Source organism: Crocuta crocuta, unplaced genomic scaffold, assembly GCF_008692635.1.
Source record: "Crocuta crocuta isolate KB4526 unplaced genomic scaffold, BGI_CrCroc_1.0 scaffold176, whole genome shotgun sequence".
NCBI classification, from domain to species: domain Eukaryota; kingdom Metazoa; phylum Chordata; class Mammalia; order Carnivora; family Hyaenidae; genus Crocuta; species Crocuta crocuta.
The window spans coordinates 5,145,951-5,164,638 of record NW_027531905.1 but is presented as its reverse complement, the minus strand read 5'-3'; the positions used below and the strand labels follow the sequence as shown (position 1 = coordinate 5,164,638).

The 18,688-nt window shown below is 39.5% G+C and overlaps 1 protein-coding gene across 6 annotated transcripts in view; it reads left to right on the top strand.

Annotated features, from left to right (window-relative positions):
• The window catches only part of BMAL2 (basic helix-loop-helix ARNT like 2), an 84,744-nt gene that overhangs the window by 40,317 nt on the left and 25,739 nt on the right, over nt 1–18,688 (top strand). For 5 of the 6 annotated variants that reach the window (XM_077774445.1, XM_077774446.1, XM_077774444.1 and 2 more), the window contains 4 exons: nt 344–423; nt 2,822–2,914; nt 4,946–5,063; nt 5,860–6,003. In XM_077774445.1, the coding sequence (XP_077630571.1) occupies nt 344–423; nt 2,822–2,914; nt 4,946–5,063; nt 5,860–6,003 (435 nt within the window). The remainder of the gene's footprint in view (nt 1–343; nt 424–2,821; nt 2,915–4,945; nt 5,064–5,859; nt 6,004–18,688) is intronic. The other variant, XM_077774447.1, reaches the window with a different exon arrangement.

The following is an 18,688-nucleotide window of genomic DNA, read 5'->3' as shown; positions in this document are numbered from 1 at the left end:
TTCACATGATCAGTGTTAATAAGCTAAGAAATTATAGAAGTAACTAGATTCTTGAATATTGTTTCATGTTGTAGTGTCATAGATAATATATTACTCTTTAAATACAGCTCCTGTCTACACATCTAAGAATAAGGGAATAAGTAGTTCTAAGAATTTACAATATAAAAGGAAGACATTTTAGTCTAGTAATAATGAAAGAATGATCACAATAAGGTCTTAAAATGTGGTAAAAGAGAAAATACCATTTTCAATAGTGGTGGCAGCAACAGTGCTGATGTTCACTGAGCACTTACTACGTTTCCAACGCCACAGTATTTTCCTTAACTTTTGGTCTTACTTTTAGGTATCACAAATCCTTATGCAGGAGATAATTATAGACCTTCATTTATTCAGGATAATGAGCTCAGACACTTAATCCTTAAGGTAAGTAAAGAGATCTAAGCTGCGTTTGTCCTTTACGCTTTGCTTGAGTGGGACACAGATTTTCTTCAGTTTGCTTCCGGTTGTAAACACATGGGACTCTTTATTACACCACATTCCCCTTAATACAAAAATAAGTTGCACGAGTAACCATGTCTCAGCTTGGGCTGATAAAAGTAGAGACAGGGGATAGGTACTTTCCAGTGTACAGAGCAAAGCTGGTCTTTAATCCTAAGCTTACATCACCTACTGCACTCACCTTCTATGCCATGGGATCCGTTCCCTGTCACCACCACCTTCAGAGCCATCTACCTCATGTCCTATTCCTTCAGGATCCTGTTCTCTGCACATGAGCCAGTTACTATTATGAGCTCTCAGCTGATGCTTTGACATTTCTGTTCTCGTCGTTTCACATGCATAGGTTTTCAGATTCACTGGTCTAGAGGTTTATTTGACATGGAAAATATGACCGTGTCATTGGCTTATCCTGCCCCCAGGAGGTGACAAGTGTCTTGATCTTGTGCTGTGACTCCTGGGCTTAAAGCCATAGTATCATTAAACAAAGATTTTTCATATATCTATATACTTGCCTATTTTTCTTTTAATCTTTTTAAAAGCTTATTTATTTATTTTGAGAGAGAGTAGGCAAGTGAGAGGGAGAGAGAGAAGGCAAGCGAGAGGGAGAGAGAGAATCCCAAATAGGCTCCGCACTGTGGGTATAGAGCCTGATGAGGGGCTCAAACCCATTAATTGGGAGATCAAAATCTGAACTGAAATCAAGAGTTGGACACTTAACCAACTGAGCTACCCAGACGTTCCTTCATTTGCTTTTGTTAAAAAGACTCTTTTTAATTTTTATTTATTTTGAGAGAGAGTGGGTGGCTCAGTCGGTTAAGTGTCCGACTTCGGCTCTGGTCATGATCTCACGGTTCGTGGGTTCGAGCCCCGCGTCGGGCTCTGTGCTGACAGCCAGCTCAGAGCCTGGAGCCTGTTTCAGATTCTGTGTCTCCCTCTCTCTCTGACCCTCCCCTGCTCACTCACTCTCTCTCTCAGAAATTAAAAAATTTATTTTGAGAGAGAGAGAGAGAGCTCATGAGCGAGCAGGGGAGGTGCAAAGAGAGTCCCAAGCAGACATTGTGCCATCAGTGCAGAGCCCAACGAGGAGCTCAAACTCACAAACCATGAGATCATGACCTGAGTTGAAACCAAGTCAGATGTTCAACCAACTAAGCCACCCAGGCTCCCCTGAAAGGCCCTTCTTTTATTTGAGCAGTAGTATGTATGTATTTATTGGGGGGGAGTGCCCACAGAGGGACAGAGAAAGGGAATTTTAAGCAGGCTCCACACCCAGTACAGAGTGTGACTCAGGGCTCGATCTCATGACCATGAGATCATGACCTGAGCTAAAATCAAGAGTCAGACACTTAACTGACTGAGCCACCCAGGTGCCCCTGAACAGCTGAATTTAAATATGATATTCCTGATAGAAAGGATTTTTTTTTTAAGATAAAGATTTTTAAAGTAGCACAATGTATAGTATGCTTTGGAAACTTTCTCACCAATCTTTAGGGGTTTCTTTCAGTCATAATATAATACTGGTTCTGCCTTATGGAATATGTCTGCCTAACTCACCTCATGTTAATTTGTAGAAATTAACCAAGGAAATGTCCAGTGGAGTGCCAGATTCATCCTGTATCCATACATATCCATTTCCATATAGGCTGCTTCCCAAAGGATGCCCTGGGCTGATTTCAGTGGGAGTAGCTGATGTTAGAATCTTTTAAATTTAGTATAAATGAGTGTATCATATCATTACCATAGTTCAAAAAGTATATCATAGGATGTCTTCTCTTTTTCTTGTCTGTAACCTGCACAGTCCCTGCATCTCAGAACATCCTTGGGCAAATGTGATGGATGTGTTTTGATATCTTTGTAGTTTCTGTACACGGTATAGAATTTGGTATAGGTAATTTTTGTATTAGAAAATCCCTCAACCAACCAAACAGTCCAAGGCTAAACTTTCCATGTCAAAAATAACTTTAGATTGGAGTTCAATTTGATGTTCTTCACAAATCCTTCTACATCTTCAGAAAATTTCCTAATTTTACTAGCTCAGTGAACACTCTTAAATTTTTTTAATCTGTTTTGAGAGGCAAAGAGAGCGGGGAGAATCTCAAGCAGGCTCTGCTATGTCAGCACAGGGCCTGATCTGGGGCTTGAACTCACAAATTGTGAGATCACGACCTGAGCCGAAATCAAGAGTCTGATGCTCAACCAACTGAACCACCCAGGCGCCCCTAACCACTCTTAGTTTTATTGCTACAGTAATTTTCACAGTCTCTGAATGTGTGTAAGAAAGAAGATATTTGAAAACATTTACTTTTCTATTTTTAAATCCTAGACTGCAGAAGGCTTCCTATTTGTGGTTGGATGTGAAAGAGGAAAAATTCTCTTCGTTTCTAAATCAGTCTCCCAAATTCTTAATTATGATCAGGTATTGAAGACCGAGGATACTTTCCACATGATGTTTAGCTTTTTTTTTTTTCTTTTTTTTTTTTCAACAAACACATATTTCCAAATTGTCTTCCTGAACCCTGTCTTCTTAACGGGCTGGGGGCTTAGGTTTGCTAGATTACGAGAACTCCAAGAGAGATGGAAAGAGTATGGGTGTTTATTACTGACAAGAGTGTACACTTCTTGACCTCCAGCAAGTTATTTAATTTTCCTGAGCCTCAGCTTTCTCTTGTATAAAAAGGGAAAATGATGATTACACTGGTCTCTTAGGATTTAAAGACATAGCTATTATATTTGAGACTATCTGAAAAATGTTAGTTGCGCTTCTGCTTCCTCCAAAAGACAGCATTATTATATATTATTAGGTTACATGCAGTACATAACATCTTTTGCTCTAATCTCTGGCAACAGACTCTAAAATACATCTTTTATTTAACTAGCTATAATCTCTACCTCCTTATTCCTGAATCCCATTTAATTTAAAATAGTTACTCAAAAGCTATAGCACCAACACTCATCCACCAGAGTAAATAACCTAGCACCTGTGGTCTCCCTTATTCGTTTTAAGTTTATTTATTTTGAGAGGGAATTATGTGAGCAGAGAAGGGGAGAGAGAGGATCCCAAGCAGGCTCCTGGCTGTCAGCACAGAGCCTGACGTGGGGCTTGATCTCATGAACCATGAGATCATACTGTGATCTCCTTTAAAATAGAAATCAAATAGACCACAGCTTTAATCTTAACTCTCATCAATTTCACCTATAGTCTCCCTAAACTTGAAAATTTGGAGAGAGAGATACAAGATTCATAGGTAAGAAGAAGAGGTATCGTGAGCCTACTTACTGAAGGAATAAGAACCCAATGAATCGTGCCGCTGGTTTTAGCCGCCTAGGGGACACAAAGGCAGGGCAAGACTTATTTCCAAGCAGACAGAGAACACCACACACACACGTGCGGAGATAACTCAACAATTCAGGATAGCACGTAAGTTCCAAGTGAGTGAGGTGGAATCCCCCTCACACAGGGTCTGGTCCTCAGCTTTTCAGACTCAGAAACCTGATCTTCTTTGAGGCATAGAGTTATGGATATAAACTTCTATTAACCAAACACACAGATTGATTAATAGAATGCTAGTTTTAAAAATATAAGATATCTAACTGCCACCAGGCTACTATATCAGCTGGTGCCTTTGTTCTGTCTTCTATAATATCTACCTAGCTAATAAAGGATTTCGCAAGACAGGTGATCACTGTGGGTCAGGGAAGGCTTCATATACAAAACAGACTGTCTGCCTAGGCTTTAAGATGAGCAGGGANAGGAATAATGAATTCTAGGTGATGAGACCGTGCAAGCAAAGGCATAGAGTAGGAATGCTATACATACTGGGAGAAGGGGAACGAGAAGTGGGAAGTAGGAGGTATTCCAGCTAGGATTTTTTAAAATGTTTATCAGAGAAGAGGGGAGAGAGAGAATCTCAAGCAGACTCCACACTAAGTGCAGAGCCCAAGGAGGGGATCGATCTCATGAACCGCCAGATCATTGACCTGAGCCGAAACCAAGTGTCAGACACTTATCCGACTGAGCCACCCAGGTACCCCAGATTTTGTTTTTTAGTAATATAGTAATAATTTTAATAATAATATTTTTTTAATCTGAGTCACACCATACAATCACAGATTCCCTGTAACTGCCATATTATAATGACAATCTCTTTTACCAAGTAAAAAATCAATTTTAGAAGTTACAAGTGAATTGGGGGATGTTCACAGGAGTTCATGGAATATTAGCAGTTAGGTGTCTGTGATTCGTGTGTTTCCAGATACAGTTTTGTGTGCGTGTATTTCTATCTACAAGTATCATCCTGCTTTTCACACTAAGAACGTTGCATAGTGCAGTAGATCAAATTTTGAGTTTAAGAAAAAGCCGCTTTAACAGTACTTACCATATATTTATATGAGGAAGTGTAGAAAAATTCAGGTACTAATTTTAAACAAACATCTACCTTATAAATAGGCTAGCCTGACTGGACAAAGCTTATTTGACCTCTTACATCCAAAAGATGTTGCCAAAGTAAAGGAGCAACTTTCTTCTTCTGATATTTCACCAAGGGAGAAGATGATCGATGCCAAAAGTAAGTGCTCATTTCAGCATGCTTATAATTTTATGTAAATATGATTCTTACTTAAAAGCACAGCTATATAATATTTTGAAAAATTAGCCAATTATGGTTTTGATAAGAGGAGATTTAGTCAACTTTACAGTCATTAACTTCAGAGTTCAAAAAAAAAAACAGTAGAACTAGAGAATCCCTTCATATTCCTACAAAGATGCTTTAATTGTTTCATATTCACTATTTTTCATATGCTAATAAAATCTTTAGAAGAAAGTTTCATTTGGGATTTAAAAAATTGCTGGAGTTTCCATCATTCATCTATATGCTGAGAAATAATTCTCTTTCTTCTATGGGTTAGGACTACTCAGTATGAAAGACCTTGCATAATTGTACTTTGGAAGTGTAAATATTGTTTATCTTCTCTGAAAAGACCTCCCTGAAAATGCTTAGTGCCAAACAATTATTTTTATAGTATTTTGATGCTTTATGTGATTGATTACTACTATATTTAAGGGTTTTTTTCATTAAATTTTTTAAAAGTTTCATTTCTCTTAGATTACCTTTATTTCTATCCCCAGGGGTAAAAAAAAGGAAGATAAATTGCAAGTGTTAGAAGGTATAAAAATATGATTGCTTGACAAATGCTCTTTTTGGTATATTTCACTTTGCGGTTTACTATACAATGATGTCACTGCTTTAAGTAACCATTTTTCTTTTTCAATTTATAAAAAAAAATGTTTTAAAATGTGTCCCGTGACATTTCTTATCTATATGAAAATATTCTTTTCTGCCTGTTCTCCTCCTGCTATGAAAGCTGGTTTGCAAGTTCACTGTAATTTCCACAGTGGAAGGACTCACGTGTATTCTGGCTCAAGACGGTCCTTTTTTTGTCGGATAAAGACCTGTAAAATCTTTTTTAAAGAAGAGCATGAATGCTTATCTGCCTCAAAGAAAAAAGGTATCATCATTTTAAGATGTCAAATGATGTAAGGCATGGATATAAAATTAATGTCCTAAAAGACTTATAAACAGAAATAATAAAGTGTATGGCCAAGGCAAATAACTGAGGCCAAAATCATCAAAGGAAATAAGATTGTTTTTAACTAGAATTATTAAGATTGGCTCATCATATCTTTTAAATTTAGCAGGTAATTAATTACATATTTTCTTTATTGCCCAAGATTTTAATGGTGCTGTTGGAATCAAATGGGGGGAAATGGGAAGAGATTGAAATAAAACTTTTGTTATGCAATTTCATTGTTACTTTAAAAAAAATGTAACAGTACAGGAGCCCGATTCGATTAATTGGTGAAAGTTTAAGATGTTCCAAGTGCAGTTTCAATGATTTTAGTTCTTTGGTAAATATATCCAGTTCTGTTTTCTTGTGATTCTTTTGTAGATTTGTCTTATTTACATTTGTAATTGAGTTAACACTCATCTATTTTAATTAACTGAGAAATTCCAGGGACTGCAAAATGTCTCACACTTTTTTGCCTATTATGTATAGAATTTCCTATGCAAATTTTAATTTGCTTTCACATCCTTTAAAAGGATATTTATATATGGGTGCCTGGGTGGCTCAGTTAGTTAAGTGTCAGACTCTTGATTTGGGCTCAGGTCATGATCTCACAAGTTCAAGCCCCACATTGGGCCCCATGCTGACAGTGTGGAGCCTGCTTCGGATTTCCTTTCTCTCCCTCTGCCCGTCCCCAACTTGTGTTTCTTTTCTCTCTCTCTCAGAATATTTAATATCTTAGAGACATTTATAAATATCTCAGGATATTTCTATACAGCTGGAAGATTCAATTTGTTTACACGTTTTGGTCACATCTTTTTTGGCAACCACCTAAGATATTTCTGTGTCAGATTAGACACTGTGCTAAATGCTTTATTTCCTGTGAAAACACTATTCTTACCCCTGATTTAGAATCAGGGAAGAGACTTAAAGAGATTCAATAACTTGCAGAAATCGTCAAAACTCACACTCAAACCTAAATTCCCTACCCATCTGTTACACTCTAAAGACACAGAAGTGGAGTGAATCAGCAGTCATAAGAGAGGAACTGTTTGTAATCCATCAGCTGCTGCCTTCTTGTCGTTGGCTGTGGGTCTGCAAGAGTTGCCTGAAATCACTTGTAAGGCCCCCTGGGGTTGAAGTCACAACTGACCTGGTGATGAAGAGGCTGTGGAATCCTGCTGACTGTGATCAAATTTTGCTCTATCGCTTGCTAGCTCTATAGTGGTGAACACATTTCTTAATCCCTCTGAGTTCCAGTTTCCTCTATAAAATGATGTGATTCACAGGGTGGGATGTTTGGTGAAATAGGTGACTGCATGGATTCTGGAGCCAAACCGTTCAGGTTTGAATCCTAACTTGTGTGGCTTAAGATAAATACTAAATCCTTCTGGGTCTCACTCTTTCAACCATAAAAAGAAAATTATAGAACCTCCTTCCTAGGGTGGTTATGAGGATTAAATGAGTTAATACATGTGATATGCTTACCATGGTTCCTAGTATAGTAATGCTAGATAAATGTTAGGAGCTGTTATGAGTGTTACTAGAAATAATGCACATAAACTGTTAGGACAGTATGAGCAGATGGTGTTGTCAGCACCTCAGGGCGCCTGTTTTCTCTGCCTTCCTTCCCAAGTCAGCCATATTAACCTCATATTAATCTTATATTTGACATGGCCATATAGTGTGGAACTAGTCTCCAAGGGCAAGAATATTCCTTCTGCATGGATGGTCCAAGGAGTCATGCTCCATGTAGACCTTGGACTATAGTACATTCTACCCTTAGGATTTAACTAGAAGTAAACCGATATCGTATTGAGTAGATCCAACCATAAGCGAATCCCCTAATCGATACAGCAGTCCATGTGAGAGAAAAACATGGCACCCAAAGCAATTACTTTAACGTGGCTGAAATCTCTGCAGTGTTTTATACAAGTTGTAAGTTGAGTAAAGTCTAAAATTATCAGGATTTGTAAGTCTTTTAAAGATTACTGAATTTGGGAGTAATAGTTCTGGTCCAAGATGGCAGGCAACATAGGAAGACTGTAGACTCATCTCCTCCACAGACACATGAAATCTATGCCTATTTATAGAGCAATTACTCCTAAGGAAGATCTAAGGGCTGACTGAACAGCTTCTGCACAATTAAAGACCACATGCAGAATGGCACAGTAACAAAGGGAAACCCTACCCAGCACTGTGAACTGTAGTGAGGAGGGGTAGTGCTGAGGGAGTGTGAACGGATTTGACTGCTCTGGGACACACAAAAAAAGCCACACTTTAAAAGCGCAACGAGATGGGGCGCCTGGGTGGCTTAGTCAGTTAAGCGTCCGACTTTTGCTTAGGTCATGATCTTGTGGTTTGTGGGTTCGAGCCCCGCGTCGGGCTCTGTGCTGACTGCCGGCTCAGAGCCTGGAGCCTGTTTCAGTCTGTGACTCCCTCTCTTTCTGACCCTCCCCTGCTCACACTGTCTGTCTCTCTCCTAGAAATAAATAAAACATTAAAAAAAAAAATAAAAGGGCAACGAGAATATACAGAAACCAGTCATACAACCCTTTCAGATGGCAGGGAGCTCCTGGAATTCTAAGTCAGAGGGGCTGATGGGCACTGTCATTTACATTCCTCCTTCAACTTGATAGTATGGATGAGAGCAGGGGCTGGGTGCCCTAGCTGGTCTCCTGCCTTAGGAATCCCAGACCCCTAGCCCACACCAGCCCTGTTGTCCTACTAAGGCAGCTAAGGTGTCCACAACAGGACACCTCTGGTCACACTCACTACAGCTCCAGCTGCCTTGCCAAGGTGACACAAGTGTAAAGCACACTGGAATACTCCAGGCCTACATCACTTCAGCTCGAAATGGTGTGCTAGGGCCTCCCCAGTGCAGAGTGCTCGGGGACCTCGGGAGCTCACCCCACCGGGGTGCCCCTTGTGCATAGTGCCCTGGGAACACTTGGTCCATACCCATCTCAGCATCATTTGCTCTGCGAGAGCAACTTGTATACTGAATGCTTGCATACCCTGTCTTGCACTCACTTCAGCTTTAGCTATCCTGCCCATGCATCCTCTGTGCAGAGAGCCCCAAGATCACCCTAGCCCATGCCTACACTTCAGTTTCAGCTATACTGCCAGGATTCCCTCTGTGCAGAGAGCCCCAGGACCTACTTACTACCTTGTACCCACTTCTCTTTCAGCTGTGCTACCAGGGTACCTTCTTTGTGGAGAACCCAGGGACTTCCCTAGCCTGTGTCCACTTCAGCTGTCCCACCAGGGCACTCTCTGTGCAGATGGTCCTAAGGCCACCCCAGCTTATGCCCAGTTTAGCTCTGGCATCCCACCAGGGCAGACCCAGCATGGAGTGCCCTAGGACCTCCCCTGACACCAGCTACGCTTCCAGCCAGCTAGCCAAAGTCACCAGCTACAGTGTCCACACAGGGAATGACCATTCCTTCAAGTTTAGGAGAACTAGCTATTCTACCTAATTCACAGAAACACACACAGAAAGTCAAGCGAATAGGGAGAGAGAGGAATATGCTCCAAATGAAAGAACCAGTCAAAGCCTCAGAAAAAGAACTAAATGAAATGGAATTAAGTAATATGTCTGATAAAGGGTTTAGAGTGATGATCATAAAGATGTTCACCAGACTGGCGAGAATAGTGGAAGAACTCAGTGAGAACTTCAACAAAGACATAGAAAATATAAAAGAAAACTAATCAGAGTTAAAGAATACAATAACTGAAATGAAAAATACACTAGAGGGAATCAGGAGACTAATAGATACAGAAGAATGGATCTGCAGACTGGAAAATAGGGTAGTGGAATGCACCCAAGCTGAACAGGAAGAAAAATAATTTTTAAAGTGAGGATAGGTAAGAGATCTCTTCAACAACATCAAGCAAACATTCACATTATAGGAGTCCCAAGAGAAGGGCGGGGGGTGGGGGGGAGGGAGAGAGAGAAAGGAGCAGAACATTTATTTGAAGAAATCTCTATTCCAGGGAAGGAAACAGCTGTCCAGATTCAAGAGGCACAAAGAGTCCCAAAGAAAATGAACCAAGGAGGTCTGCACCAAGACACAGCATAACTAAAATGTTAAAGATTAAAGATCAAGAGAGAAGCCAATGTACCACATAAGGGAAACCCCATAAGGCTATTGGCTGATTCTTCTGTTGAAACTTTGCACTCCAGAAGGGAGTGGCATGATATATTCAAAGTGCTGAAAAGAAAAAATCTACAACCAAGAATAACTCTACCCGGCAAGGTTATCATTGAGAGTTGAAAGAGAAATAAAGAGTTCTGAGACAAATAAAATTTAAAGGACTTCATCACCACTAAACTAACATTATAAGAAAAGTTAAAGGGACTTCTTGAAGTGGAAAAGAAAAGGCCATACTTAGAAGAAAATTATGAATAACAAGATACAAAATATGACAACATGTAAATAAAATGGGGAAAAGAGTAAAAATAAATCTTTTAGAATGTGTTTAAACTTAAGTGACCATCAACTTAATATAGGCTACTATACTTAGGATGTTATATATGAGCCCCATGGAAACCACAAACCAAACACCCATAATAGGTCCACAAAAAATAAACAAAGAAAGCCAAGCATAACGCTAAAGAAAGTCATCAATCATAAGGGAAGAGAGCAAGAGACGAAGAAAGGAACAGAGAAGAACTACAAAAACAACCAGAAAACAATGAACAAAATGGCAGTAAATACACATCTATCAATAATTACTTTAAATGTTAATGGTCTAAATGTTCCAATCAAGGACATAGAGTGATTCCATGGATTAAAAAAACAATACCCGTCTACATACTGCCTACAAAAGCTCACTTCAGACCTAAAGACCCATACAGACTGAAAGTGAGGGGATGAAAAAAGATATTCTATGCAAATGTAAGTGCACACACACACACACACACACGTTGGGTTAGCAATACTTGTATCAAACAAAATAGACTTTAACATAAAGACCATAACAAGTGACAAAAGGGGCAATACATAATGATAAAGGGATTAATCCAATGAAATGATAGAACAATTGTAAATATTCACGCATCCGACATAGGAATACCTAATTACCTAAAGCAAATATTAACAGATATAGAGGGAGAAATGGACAGTAATAACAATAATAGTAGGGAACTTTAACACCCCACTTAATGGATAGGTTATCCATGTAGAAAATCAATAAGGAAACAGTGTCTTTGACACATTAGACTAGATGAACTTAACATACATACAGAACATTTCATCCAAAAACAGAATACACATTCTTTTCAAGTGTACATGGAACATTTTTCAGGATAAATCACATGTAGACCACAAAACAAGTCTCAGCAAATTTAAGAGAATAGAAATTATACACACATCTTTTCCAAACACAACAGTATGACACTAGAAATCAGTCACAAGAAAAAAAAACTCTTGAAAACAAACACGTGCAGGCTAAGCAATATGCTACTAAACAGTCAATGGCCCAACAAAGAAATCAGAGAATAAATAAAAAATACATGGAGATAAATAAAAATGGAAACACAACAGTCCAAAATTTTGGATTGAAAGCAGTTCTGAGGGAAGTTCATAGCAGTACACGCCTTCCTCAAAAAAAAAAATCTCAATTAACCTCACACCTAAAACAATGAGGCCAAGAATAAACAAAGCCCAAGGTGAGTGGAAGAAGGAAATAATAAAGAGCAGTACAGAAATAAGTGAAAGACTGAAAACCCAGAAAAGATCAAAGAAACCAAGATCTACTTCCTTGAAAAGATAAACAAAATTGATAAGCCATTGGTCAAACTCCTCAAAAAGAAGTACCAAATAAAATCAGAAATCAGAAGTAATTGCTAACAGCAACACCTGGATGGCTCCGTCAGTTAAGTAACCAACTTAAGCTCAGGTCATGATCTCACAGTTAGTGGATGCAAGCCCCCCGTTGGGTTCTGTGCTGAAAGCCTGGAGCCTGATTTGGATTTGGGAGAGTGTCTCCCACTCTCTGCCCCTTCTGCATTCATGTTCTGTCTTTCTCAAAAATAAAGATTTTAAAAAAGATGCTCAACATTACTAATCATCATGGAAATGCAAATCAAAAACACAATGAGATATCACCTTATACCTGTCAGAATGGCTAGAATAAAGAAGACAACCACTGTCGGTGAGAATGTGGAGAAAAAGGAACCCTTGTGCACTTTGTGTGGGAATGTAAATCACTTGGAAAACGCTGTGGAGGTTCCTTAAAAAATTAAAAACAGAAATACCATATGATCCAGTAATTCTACTTCCCGATATTTAAGCCCCCCACCCCCAGCAAATGAAAACACGAATTTGAAAACATATATGACCCGTATGTTCATTGCAGCATTATTTACAGTAACCAAGCTATGGAAACAATTTAAGTGTCCAATAGATGAATGGATAAAAAAGTAGTGTACACACACAGACACAATATGGAATATTAATTCAGCCATAAAAAAGGATGAGATCTTGACATTGCAACAGTATGGATGGATGTAGAGGGTATTATGCTAAGTGAAATAAATCAGACAGATAAAGGCAGACACCACAGGATTTCACTTATATGTGGGCTCTGAAAACCAGAACAAATGAATAAACAAAAACAGAAACAGACCCATCAATACAGAGAACAAGCTGATAGTTTGACAGTTGCCAGATGAGAGGTGGATGTTGGCTGGGGGGGTGGGGGGGGGAGGGCATGGATGAAGAGAAGTGGAAGATACAGGCTTCCAGCTGTGGAATGAGTAAGTCATGGGGGTAAAAGGTACAGCATAGGAAATATAGTCAATAATATTGTTGTAGTGCCGTATGGTAGTTGCACTTGTGGAGAGTATAACTTCTAGTCTTGTCAAATCCCTATGTTGTACACCTAAAACTAATGTAACATTATGTGTCAACTATACTTCAATTGAAAAAAAAGATTTTTAGATTAATTTGTCTTTTCTTCTGAGAAGAGTTTCCAAATGGTCTTATTTAGCACTGGTATTTTAGTCATGTCTTTGCCTTGGTGCATGGCTAGTGCCCAGTGTAACCATACTTTTACTTCCATAAAATTTGATTTCACCTTCTACTGTCTTACTCTTTGCTTCTAAACTTTGCATCCTCGCAGGTTTGATTGTCAACCTCTCTATTCTTTCTGAGAACCACTGTTTTAGACTCTTCTCTCAAGTAAGAGATGATGCAGAAGCAGAAGGCGGGGAGGGATCAAGGAAAGTAGAGGAGAATAGATGCCCTGGGCAGCAGTGCGCAAGATTGGTGCTGAAATTTGGTTGGTGGAAATTCTTCCTCACTTACATTTTCTCATAGCTTCTATCATAATCTTAGTTTTAAAAAAATCCCTGCGTATTTGCTATGCGTAAGTAAAAGTGGTAGAGAGGCTCCTAGGTGGCTCAGTCGGTTGAGCATCTGACTCTTGATTTCAGCTCAGGCCATGATTCCAGGGTTGTGGGATCGAGCCCCACATCAGGCTCTGTACTGAGCATGGAGCCTGCTTAAGATATTCTCTCTCTCTCTCTCTCCCTCTCCTCCTATGCCTCTCTCCTCCATTCATGCTTGCTCTAAAAAAAAAAAAACATGGTAGAGAGAAGTGTGATATCATTGCCAAATATAATAGTCTCTAATTAGATTTTGGTCAGTCAGTAACTACTGAGTACCTACTATGTGCCAGGCACCATAGCAAATGCAAAGGATACACTGCAAACAGGCAGACATGTCCTTGCTCTAGTGAACATTATATTGTAGACACAGGAGGCAGCCAGTCAATATGCAAATTAACAAATATTTTAGGGAGTGGAAAGTACAATGAGATCAATAAAATGGAATAGTGAGGACAGGGACTAAGAAAAGGTAGTTGCTTCCGAGGACTCAGAGAATGTCTCTCTCAGGGGACATTTGATATCTGAGACCTGAAGAATGAGAAGGAGCCAGCTATGCAAAAATCTCTGGGAAGAAATTCCTCACAGAAAGAAAACACTGGCATTTGGGGGCACTCGGCAAAGACAAGTGTGACTAGGTCCTAGGTGCAGGAGAGGAGATAGGAAAGGAGGCAGGCAGGGCCACCTCTGGAGACCCATGTGGGCGAGGGACCAGGCGTGCTGGTCCNGGAATAGTGAGGACAGGGACTAAGAAAAGGTAGTTGCTTCCGAGGACTCAGAGAATGTCTCTCTCAGGGGACATTTGATATCTGAGACCTGAAGAATGAGAAGGAGCCAGCTATGCAAAAATCTCTGGGAAGAAATTCCTCACAGAAAGAAAACACTGGCATTTGGGGGCACTCGGCAAAGACAAGTGTGACTAGGTCCTAGTGCAGGAGAGGAGATAGGAGGCAGGCAGGGCCACCTCTGGAGACCCACGTGGGCGAGGGACCAGGCGTGCTGGTCAGTCTTCAACAACCAGCTGAGTGCAGTTCCGATACGAATGTTGGTTGACATTTTCCTTTACATTAATAAGATGAAAGTGAAATCATAAAGACATGTTGTCAAGACAGCATTCATTTTTTAAATATTAGTGACTTTGCTGAAATAATGATTCTCTAATATTAGAGGATTATTTACTCAATTTTTGTGCTATTTACCATATAACAACTAAAGCCACCACATACTTTAAAATTTTATCTTCATTATTACTATTTTCTCCATCATTTTCGTAGGTCTAGACAATCAGGGGAAACCAACTAAACCAAGCCCTGATTTGTAGCTGTGCCAGTATCTGTGATGTTAAGTAGTCACTCTTTTACCCACACGAGGCCACTGAATGTGAGACAGGGAAGGGATGCACGATAACAAACCATTATATGGTACTGTGTTTAAAAAGAATTGTTTTTCAATAAATAGTAAGAACACAATATGGGCCAAACACTATTTCATATGCTGGAGCCAAAGCAATGAACAAAACTAAACCTTTAGTGCTATGAAGAAAAAGAAAATAGAATAAGAAGTTAGATTTAGAACCAGACCTTCACGTCACTCTTTCACAGTGTGTTAAAATATGGTTTTGCAAAATAATAAAGCATAATTATATAGCTTCATTAACTAAGATATATTCTAATCTTTCAAGAACAAAAGTTTTACCATGAATAAAATTTGTTCTGAAAACATCTTTCCATCTTTTTTTCTCCTAATTTTAATTTTAGTTTTATGTTTTATAATAACACCTACTCCATTGGCATAAGAGTAGATTTATAAAATGTATGCACATGACAGGTGCTTAAAAATTTTTTCATAGCATGCAAAATAAGAAATGTTTGAGGGCCGCTGCTTTAGCAGTTAGGAAAATAACACATGAGCCTCAGGGATGCTCCTAGGAACATCTCTGCATTTTTAATAGGCCCCTAACCTGATAGTAAGGAAGAATGTTCTGTGTTGTATCAGGTCCAGTAGGCGCTAAGTGGACATTACCATCCCTGCAGTAGGTTATGAAGTACCAATTAGACGCCCTGAGTATACTCCCCGCCTGGGACCTCATATGAACACCACACAAGAGCCAAGACATGTAGACCAGCTGGGAGAAGGGAACCTTAAGAAACATTTGAAAGGATCTGTTCCCTAATGAGGTAGCCGCCACAGCATGATCAGTTGGTAACATGAAAGATTTAAGATGGTAGTTTGATAACATGATTCAGCAGAACACAGATTTAATCCTGAGTTGAGAAGGTGCCAGTATGGAAGAGGAGATTGAGCCTCTCAAGCCTCTGACTCAGGCAGCCCTGAAGGTTTACCAGCCTTCCATCTCTGAAACAGAATGCCAGCAGCAGCAATGAGGTCACCCTTCTGGAAGGAATGGAGAATGCAAGCCTACTGGCAGATCCAGAACCATTAAAACACAGGCAACACTTCTTTCCAGGAAATCTTCCCTTTCTGGGTGGGTTAAATTCCAGCTATCTACTTCTGATAGGTGACCCATTAATAATCCTAAACTCTTTGCTGTACTGTATCAAAATTACATTTTTGTATTTGCATCCCACACTAGAATGAGAGTTTCATTTGTTTGTATGGTGCCTGACACATTGTAGACACTCATTTACTGAAAGCATAAGTGACCATCCTCTTGATTTTTTCCCCCCAATTAACCACATAATTGCTCTCAGATCCTCAAGAACGATGAAGAATCCAGTGAATTAATCTACATTATAATGTTTTTGTTTCACCCCAAAACCAGTCTAAACATTTTAAAAGATTTGACCCCAAGAGGTTTCAGTCACGAGGTGGGCCATGCTGATGTAATCCGTCCCCTTGTAAGAAGAGACAGCAGAGAGTTTACTGTGTCACATAGTGAGGTGGTACCTGTCTACAAGCAAGGACGAGAAGCCTCACCAGGACTCAACTGTGCAGTCATCCTGATATCAAGATCCCAGCTTCTAGAATCGTGAGGAAGTCAGCTGTGGTTCAAGCCACCCGGTCTGTGATACGGTGTTATGGGAGCCCTGGGTAACTCAGCAAACAACTTGAATTCTAACATAATTCTCGTGAGAAGTCTATCTGGAAAGGCTCTGCAGTGAGAACGAAAGGAATCTGGGTCTTGTTGAAAATATCTGTGTTTACTGAATAGGCGTTTTAAAATTTGGCTGGAAATATGGAACTACAAGTCATACGTTGGTTGTAGGACTCTACCTTGTCTAAGTTCTATGGTCACCTTAGATTTTTTGGTTTAGCTTTTGTGGAATTCTAAGACATGACTGAATGTATACGTTCTTGAAGGATTTTTCTTAGATAAGGGAGCCCAAGTAAGTTACTGATCCTAATTTTGGAAGAACGATAATTTCTCCATCTGGTCTCTTAACCCTTTGCAAAGATACAAAAAGGAAAGTAAGATGCTCTCCATGCACTGCATAGTACATTACAGTATTTTGAAGCATGGTTCCATGACAGTATTTGAAAATATTAAATCTTAAGCAAAAACATGTGTAGAGCCATAGGTTAAAAAAATCCAAGGAGGATTTTTTTTAAGAATGTAATAATCAAACTTTAATCTTCCTACATGGTTTCTAAATGGATTTTTTTAATAAGGTAGAAATTTATAGGAGAGTCAGGGAAGTTTTTTTCTTTTTAAATAAATTTGGATAATCTTACTGGAAAATGTGCCTGTTTCAAGTGCTAAATTAGAACGAATTCACAGTTGAATGTTCTGATGAGTCAAAGGAAGTGACTCCGGCTTGGAAGGGCCATGCTGGTAGACAGGCTTTCAGACAGAGTGGAAGGGGCCTGAAGTCTGAATTCAGTGGGGTCTGTTTAATGTCTGTTTAATAACTGTGCAGCTGAAAGCAAATTCCTCAGTGGGGTCTGTTTAATAACTGTGCAGCTGAAAGCAAATTCCTCAATATTTGAAGAATGTATTTAGAGATCGGGATTTTAAAGAGGCAATTAAGGTACAATGAGCTTATAGAGTGGACCCCTAATCCAGTTTGACTGGTCTGTACATACAAAGAGGCAGAGGCACCAGGGAGGCACACACACACAGAAGGAGCCACATGGGGACAGTGAGAAGTGAGCCATCTACAAGCCAAAGAGAGAGGCCTCAGAGAAACCAGCCCTGCCAGTACTTTTGTCTTGGGCATCTAGCCTCCAGAACTGTGAGAAAATAAATTTCTATTGTTTAAGCTACCTAGGCTATGTATTTTGTTATAACAGCCCTAGCGGACTGATCCAGCGGGCATAAGAATAATACCACCTCACAGGAGTTAGGATTACATGCGGCTCATGCCGCACTTGGCTCCTAGTAGACACTCAATAAATGGCCGCCATTATTTGTGGCTCAGAACGAAGGAGAACAAGATGAAGTCATCTTCTTCAGCAAGAAAATCAGCAATTATGTAAGATCTCTACGCTACCTTGAGTAAATACCTAATTTAATCTGAATAATAATCCTGCGCAAACCACCCTTGTCTTGCACATGAGGAAACTGAAGCCTTCAAAGCTTATGTAATTTGTCTAAAGTCACATAGGAAGTGGCAGAATCATGAACATGGCTTTAAAATCTGTCTTCTTTCCACCATGCCATGCCACCTACGAAGGCAGCTTCCTAGATGCCAAAAGGTTATTAATGAAAGAGATCCATTCTAGAGGATTTCTGCAGCAGACCCACAGCAAGGGGTTGGCTTTTGTTGTAGGAACGTATTCCTGCCCACCCATGGATATTCACTCCCACGTCGTTCTGGGCCACACAGATGCCTGCAGTCAGAGTCAAGTATCTTTTCAAAAGAGACTTTTTAATCTGCTCAAGTACTTGAACCAAATATTCACTTACTATTCCAGAGCTCTGTGCCAAAGGCATACAGCCAACTTGGCCTAAGGAATGGTAAGACCATGTGTTAACAATCAGTATGGCCTTGCCATGCCGTGCCTGGTTTGAGGACAACTACATATAGACAGACATGCAGACAGATAGCTGGGTCAGGATAAGGTAAGTGCAGAATTGAACCCTGATGGCTACGTGGGTGGGTTCTCGCACATGAGATTATTTGGTACTCTCCTTCAGCCGAGGAGAATATCAAGTGAAATAATTATATTTTACAAACATGAAAAATCAAATAAAAATAAACTCATAAAAATATTAAAATATATTTTTATATTTTATAGTTGCTTCCAAATGTTTCTGGTAAAAATTAGCACATG